This window comes from Lygodium microphyllum, chromosome 24 (assembly GCF_053477565.2).
Source record: "Lygodium microphyllum isolate KBCC chromosome 24, Lygodium_microphyllum_v1.1.10, whole genome shotgun sequence".
Lineage (NCBI taxonomy): Eukaryota > Viridiplantae > Streptophyta > Polypodiopsida > Schizaeales > Lygodiaceae > Lygodium > Lygodium microphyllum.
Window position 1 is genome coordinate 105697481 of NC_141158.1, and position 8137 is coordinate 105705617.

The 8137-nt window shown below is 42.1% G+C and overlaps 1 protein-coding gene across 1 annotated transcript; it reads right to left on the bottom strand.

Annotated features, from left to right (window-relative positions):
• Positions 1 to 1797: 1797 nt before the first annotated feature.
• On the bottom strand, positions 1798 to 4900 carry LOC148015479 (uncharacterized). The gene has a single exon (XM_087665295.1). It carries the CDS (start codon positions 4607 to 4609, stop codon positions 2543 to 2545), a length of 2067 nt encoding a protein of 688 aa, XP_087521421.1. The 5' UTR covers positions 4610 to 4900; the 3' UTR covers positions 1798 to 2542.
• Between the last annotated feature and the right edge of the window lie 3237 nt (positions 4901 to 8137).

Here is an 8137-nt window from a genome sequence, read left to right on the forward strand (position 1 = left end):
ATGTGCTCATGTATAACCATTCTTTAAGATCTTTCCATGACGTGCATCTAATGTACACATTATTCTACTATCCTTGTGTGAAATTGGCACAAGTCTAAACATGTGCTATGCCAATTCTCTTTCACAATGCAATCTTAGAAAATCATGTAGAAAAAGAAAATAGTTTTAATCATTTCTCTAAGGCAATAGGCTATTTTCTACCTCTCCACAAGTATTAGATTATCCAACCATGGAGACAAGGATACATTAATATGCCTAGGAGTTTAGTATTGTGACATAACTACCCCTAGCTAGGCTAGAGGAGACATCATTTAGTAGTCGATTGAAGTGAAATGTCAAGTTCTCAACCTAAAGGATCAACGTGAAGATTCTTAAACTACAAAGGTCTCCTAAACAATAGTCTAATGCCCACCTAAGACGGGTCACCAAAGGTGAGAGTGGCTTCATATCACAATTGGTTTAAAGAGAGCGGAGTTCTCTTGGATATTCTCTAGATCATGTCTAGAGCCTTCATCCTCTCATGTTCTAGTAACCAATGAGCTCTTGTGACATGATGTTTCTTACTTAGTGTCATTATAAATTGTGTTGCAAAAAAATAATGGATCGCTAAAATCCATTGGCAAAACCAATTGAAAGTAAAGATTACTTTTGTATGAATATTCCGTTGCAAAAAATTACACAAGTGCCATGCAATGTGTATGGTGGAGAGTTGGTGCACTTCTCTTAGAATTTATGAAAACAACCCCTCCATTGACAAAGTGCATGTTATCATAACACATGCTACAATAGAACTTAGCTTTATTGCGTCAATCTTTTGTCGTTTCATGCAACTCCTTCCTTTCTTGTCGAAAATTAAAGAGTACTTGTGATGCCAATATTTCTTGCGCAGTAATGGAGCTTTGCTAGACAAAAAAAGAAGCATGAATAGTTAGACGATTTGGCAAAATCAATGGACGCAAATATTGTGTCGTGTCATAAGCAACAATGACTTTTGTGAGTTTGATGTTAACAGTAGATACTCACCTTCATGAGTGGCTCCACTGTCATGTGGACCCCGACACGACAGCAAGGCATTAAAGGAATGCATCCATGGCGGCCTAGCAAGCAAGACACCAACATCCCTAAGGCTTTTGACATGAGGCCATAAAAGATCTTTTCTACTGAGTTGGGCACCTCAACTATAAGAAGACTATAAGCATCTATACTTGGTCTTTGATAGTTCGTAAGTTGGGCTCGGATTTTGAATTCCGAATCCGTATGTTTTCTGATGTTGTCGATTCTGATGTTGTCAATAAATTGACTCGGTTTGCCTCATGTCACTTCCATGGATGCGCACCAATTATAGTTCCTGACCATCTAGAGGGAAAAACAAGGGAAAATAACCCCTTTTCCCACATGGATAACTGTCAAAACACCCGGGAAAAGACCAGAATACATCAGTGGCTATAACTCGAGAAGAGCTTGTGCTTCTCACAAGTTGGCACATGATTTCATTGTATGGGGCATGACTTCATTAGCTTGCTTGGTTTTAAAAATTTGTATTAGGGTGACCCTGTGAAGATGTGATAGAACAAGATTTCAAACGCCAACAAATATCAAGTCATTATAGTACAGAGAAGCAAGCCAAAAACCATCTGAACTCCAAAGGTTCAGTTACGTGGAAAACTCTCGAAGCAACCACGCAGCACTATGATCGACAAAGCATGGCATGAGGAGACGCAGCACTATGATCGGCAAAGCATGGCATGAGTAGACACTTCAAGATCAAGCTCAAGCAAGCATTGGAGACTAGATCAGATCACTCGGTATACAACTGTAATCTTCCTGATGCTCCTTGAGAAATTGGTGTAGCATGAATGACAAGGTTGTTCAGGCATACTAGAGCGGTAATAGAGACCCTGATATCAAAATCATTACAGCAAATCCATGTCAAGGTCATATTTTCCCACCTATATCCAAATGCTGGTGCTGTTATGATGTTAGATCATAAATGCCGAGGGTACGCCCAAAACATGATGAGGAAGCTTTGACCTCGGCCTTTATAGTCTTTGCAGTCGAGGAGATGTAAATACCGTATGGGGCAATGACTGGTAAACTAGTCCGAATGACTTGCAAGTTTCAATTCTCATCAATGTCTACAGGCAACTCATAATCTTGAAAGGCAATTGGCAAAAGCTTGGCTAAGTAAACTTGTGCCATTTCCTCACAAAGCCAGCATTGAATCTTCTGGGGCCCTGTGTAATGTTTTCATTTGTGTTCTTGGTTTTGTTGAGACTTTCAAGGTCCAGGCACGACTTGTCCTCTTATATGTCTAGCAGAGCAACTATAACGCCAGATTCTACACAATCTAGAGCAGCTAATTGACCAAGCAACAACTCTTGGAGTGCCAGTCTCAAGTGGCTTGACCAAGGATGAAAACCTGAACTACAAACAACTATCAGCTGAAGCGCAACATGAAGCAACAGGAAGAAGGCAACAATCCATCCAGAAAAATCATACGACCATTTCAAGATGTTCGTTTTGAAAAGTTGGCTTTACATGATCAGGAAGTGATCTCAGACTGATTGCTAGCTTTTAACTGTTCATAGAATTGTACAACCTTGGAATGCACCTTGATCAGAGATGGATTGAAACCAATGAGCCTCAGTCCATCCAAACACCTGACACGGGATAACGCAACATAGACCATCCCATACTCAAATGATCTTGAGAGATCAATTTCAACTCGATCAAGAGTCATCCCTTGGCACTTGTGCACACTTAGAGCCCAAGCAAGAATTAAGGGGATCTGAGTCCTCTTTGCAACTTCTGTGTTACCCTCCAGAACACTCCAACTTTCAGGCTTCACAGTTCTCTCAATACCATCACAAGCAAACAGCACAACAGGCCAAAGCCCACTTGGACTCAACTTTTTCGCAACATCCTTGTTATCTGCAGGATCAAGCTCTTCCACAGAAATGAAGCGCACAACAACACCTCTGGAGCCATTAACAAGACCTACACTTGAATCCACATTCTTCACAAGCATTACTTGAGCTCCAACAGAGAGATAAAGGACCTTCTCTGCCCTTACGTTCTCAAGCTGCCTCAAAGCAAAATCACTCTTGCCCTCATCTTTTGCAATAATCTGGACAGTCTCCTTGTTTAAAGACCTCAAACTCTGCTCATTCTCTCTGTTTACGTCCATTTTGCGAGGATACAACTTTGTTAACAAGATCCCTGTGCTGGAGGACATGACAGGTCGATTACACGCCTTGAGCCTTGCTTCAGCCGATGGCGAGCAATGCCCTTGTCTGAGTTCATTCAGCATGTCAACAAACTCCAAATCTGACTGGCGAAAGACCTGTGTGAGTTCAACCTGCAGATCAAAGCAATCATTCCAGCAATCTGCCTGGAAAGCAAAATACTTGTCAGCCTTCTCTGGCTGAACGGGTGGAAGCTGAAAGAAGTCTCCTGTAACAAGGAGCTGGATGCCACCGAAGGCCTTTCCTGTTGTGCCTCTTACTGCTCTTGCTACAAACTCCAGTTTGTCAAATAACTCTCCATCTATCATGCTGATTTCATCCACAACGAGAGCCATACACTCTACCCATCTTCTTCTTACTTCTCGCTTATTTCTGGCTTTGCTTGCCAAATCGTTCTTATCTCCTGTGCCCAAACCAATGCCAGCAAACGAATGCAGTGTGGTGCCACCAATGGCACATGCAGCAAGACCAGTAGATGCTGTGACATAGACTTTATCAGCTCCATACATATTTTTCAACGTGCTAACTGCTTCCTGCAAGAGATAGCTCTTCCCAGTGCCTGCAGAGCCAGTCAGGAACACAGACTTTCCTGCAGCTATTGCCGAGAGCACCTTCCTCTGCTGTGGGGATAAGGTCAGCTTCTTGGCCAATATGTTATGTCCGTTAGCATTGTAGTAAGAAGGCAATCTAATGCTTACACTGTCCCTGCCAACATTCCCAAATATTCGACCCCGAAACGATCTTTTTCTGACAGACACCCATCCTCTGCTTTCATCTGTGCCATTGTACCTTGCCTTCGCATGATCCCCAACCCCAGCTTCCATATCCATTTCCTCAGCAGGTGCGGAAGCATCATTTATTTTATTGCCTGTTCCCGAGCCCCCGTGCACCTTCTTGGCAGGGTTATCAATTCTAATTTTCACATTTCTCTCCTGTGAAACTGCAAAATCCTCTTCAGAATCATATGATTGTGACCTTCTTTTCTGCAGCACTGAGATCTGAGGATCATTATCACGATCATCGTCAAGATTGACAACTTTGAGTGGTGGTTCGAACGGCCGCCTCATGAATCTCGGAAAGGACGCAGTTGCAGCAGTCACTGAAGGTGGCTTGTTTGACACCAAACTTGACTTGGAGGCTCTCAGCTTTCCGAGAAGTGCTGATGCTGATAAGCATTCAGAAGGAGCAGGAGATGCTTGGTTATTCTGCTGAGCATCCAAGGCTGATCGTCTGGCGAGAGCCAGCTCCTTCTGCTTGGCAATCCGTTCCTTCTGCTCTTGAGTGAGGCATGTCGGTTGAGACCGGGAGCCAACGCAGGGGCTGTAGTCATCGTCGTCATCCACGATAATAATGTGCTCTGCCATGGGAAGGCTATGGTAAACGGAGCTTTGCAAAAACCTGACAGAGGAACCTGAAACTCAGGGAAAACCTAACCTGGAACTCAGGGAGAACCTAAGCCTCCGCTGCCAAGCTTCCGCAGTCTGGTTGCTTGATGATAAGCCCTTGGATTGAGCCAAGGGCAGATGCAGGCGAGCTTGTGCAGACGACGACGGTCTCGCAGAGAAAGACAGCCAGAGAATACGTGAGAAAGACTGTCATCTGATGATGATGATGATGCTGATGATGCCGGAGACTTCCATGGGAGCCGTCTTCGTTTCCCGCCACGTTCAAATTTTTTGTTTGGTTAGTGTTATGCCAATTCCTACAATATGTACTAGCGTTCCTTCCGCGCTTCGCGCAAGGAACGCTATCCCGCTTCTTCGCTGCCGCGAAGCGGGGTGCGAGGGAAGTGAAGCTGCCCCTATTGCACAGTGGGTAATGCTATCACAAAAACATCACATGTTTCACTTTCCTCTACTCACAACCCCTCTATCTCTCATCCCATTTACACATCGCACGCAAGCTTCACTTCCCTATCGCATAGTGGGTAATGCTATCACAAAAACGTCACAAGCTTTACTCTCCTCTACTCACAACCCCTCTATCTCTCATCCCATTTACACGTCCCCCCTCTGTATCCACACTCACTCACTCAATCACTCTCAACCTCTCTCTCTCTCTCTCTCTCTCTCTCTCTCTCTCTTTTACACATGTATAAAAGACCAAATATGCCTTTACATCAAGGAGTACATAGACTCATATATACATGCAATGACCATGCACCAAACTTATAAACTTGTATCTATACTTGCTCTGCACAACAATTAGAAACAACTTGTATCCTTGGATGTTACAATGAGAAATAACATTCCTACGGTGAAACGAACCACAAATGAAAGATAATGTATGAACTACACCACAAATTTAAGTTTGTCCAAGCATTGCATAAAAACTCTCAGTATTAATAACCCACATAAGTGAAGCAAAGCCCGAAACCAAAGTTTCTTCTAGAGACTGCACCAATAACCTTGCACCACAATTTCAAGTATCAACAAACCACAAAGTGTCACTCCTTGATTGTGCCTATGCATCTACATCCAAATGTTACAAAAAATTTCACAATTCCCATAGGGTCTAACCAAAACAAAGCTTTCTTTTCTTTGAGAAATAACTGGGAAATTTTCCACTCTCCAATATAGCATGGCCAGGTGAAGCAAGTCCGATCGCCACTCTTCGTCTTGTTAATGGTACAGGGGACATAATAGTATTTCCTCTCTTTCTTGCACCTAAAATTTTAGAAGCCCACAATGTTAATGTAAGCACATCTAACAACCAACAAAGACTACTTAACATTAAAACAACAATACCTGCTATGCACAATAGCTAGAAGTAGCTCTACATGATCATTCGATGTTACAATCAGAAATAAAATTGCTACGCTGAAATGAACCACAAAGTGTAAACATATCTAAGCATCAAATACAGATAGGTGAAGCAAAGCCCAAGTACCACTTCTTGATTACACCTATGATAAATAGATATAGATACATCTACATCCAAACGCTACAAAGATGTTAAAACTTTCCATGGGGCCTAACCAAAATGAAGCTTTTTTTCTTTGAGGAATCACTGGGAAAAATTCCATTCTCCAACATAGCATGCTCAGGAGAAGCAAGTCCCATTGCTACTCTTCGTCCCGGTGATGGTACAGGGGATATGATAGTCTTTCATCTCTTTCTTGTGCCTAAAATTTTAAAAGCTCACAATGTAAACATGAACACATCCAACAATTGACAAAGATCACTTAACATTGGAATAACAATACATGGCTTAACACTTACAAACCACTTGGCAGGCATTGTCACAGCTTGATGTAGCGTCACAAAACAACTGAAATTCATACGCCAGCCACCCCCTCGGTATTCTATCAGTGTGAGATCGCCGAAACCTCTTATCCTGCTCAGCTTCACCATATGCACTCGAAAGCACTGAATATACCCACTATGCACCACCTCAATAAAGACTGGAAGTAAAATCTCTATGTTGACATCATCATACAAACGCTCAATGACCCTTGCAAGCATTCTTCTTATAATATCATCCGTTGTCACTGCGCGCAAGTTACACTGCAATTCCTTTTGATACTCAGAAGCTGGATAATAACCCCAGCTTGGAGTAGGCATCTGCAAAAGTCAAGCAAACACTTATATACAGTGTAGAGAATATATACTCAATTATCATCGAGTATATGCCAACCGAATACAGCTTTGAGGCTATCTCACATACACACCAAGCAAGGACTACAAAGCCATCAAAATTCAATAAATACATCTCTAAAAAAATGCAAGCATATCTTCCACTCTTCAAAAAATTCATCTCTGTATGCATCTTTGCAAAAAAGTAATGCACCTCATTGCATCTTCTGAAGTACCTCCTTGTACACAATGTTCGTCGTGACATTCACAGTGCTTCCATCCTCATCCATAACACCCTCACACCGCATGAGGATTTCACCCTTGAAAATGCAACATACAACTATCCATGTGTAAATATTGGTGTCTTTAAGTAAAGACCAACAACAGACAATGTCTGGCCTTGCGACTTATTGATCATCATAGCAAACGCCAATCGAATAGGAAATTGCCTCCGCCTCATAGCAAATGGAAATTGCAAGGTGTTAGGAATAAAAGTGATCCTAGGAATAAAAACTCGTTCCCCTATATTTGTCCCTGTTATTATTTTAGCATCTATCACCTTTTTATTGAATGCCTTACACATCAACTGTATACCATTACACAAACCTTTTGCTGGATTTAAGTTCCTAAGCAAAATAATAGGTGCATTCATCTTTAGCAACAATAGATGGGGAGGAAATCCACCTCCAAGATCCAGTGTATTTAAATACTCTACAGAGTATAAAAATGAGCTATCACCCGTCTCTGCAATTGAATCCGCACTATAGTACTGTATAACTTCTCCTGGCATTGATTGCAATGCACAATTATTCAAAGAAACCACCTCTATATTCCGCGCTGCAAGTATAACACGCTCACTAAAATATGCCCCAAAGTCTCTCACCGCGGACACTTCACCGTACACACTATTAACCAAGGTTTCAATAGAGCACCCTTTCAATACCATGCTAGATGGAATATATAACTTATCACAATTCTCCGTAATACCCACTCCATCCCCTATCCCTTGAATCCAAGCAACAAATCCATTATCCATTACACCACCAACGGTTGACATCCTCATATTCCCAGACAACCTTAGCACCTCAACATACTGCCATAAATGAGAGTAACATACTGCAATATCTTCACGGAAGCCCTTCATCATGACGGGCAGGATTTGCCTAAAATCACCCCCAAGCAAAGTAACATTTCCACCAAATGGTTTATCATAGCTCATAATATCTCTTAAAGTTCTATCAACAGCTTCAAATGCAAACCTGTGCATCATGGGAGCCTCATCCCATAAAATAAGGCTCGATTGTCTGAACAGTTGAG

Bases quoted from the DNA above. Each gene is read 5' to 3' on its own strand.
- LOC148015479 (XM_087665295.1), bottom strand. From the start codon at position 4,609: ATGGCAGAGCACATTATTATCGTGGATGACGACGATGACTACAGCCCC.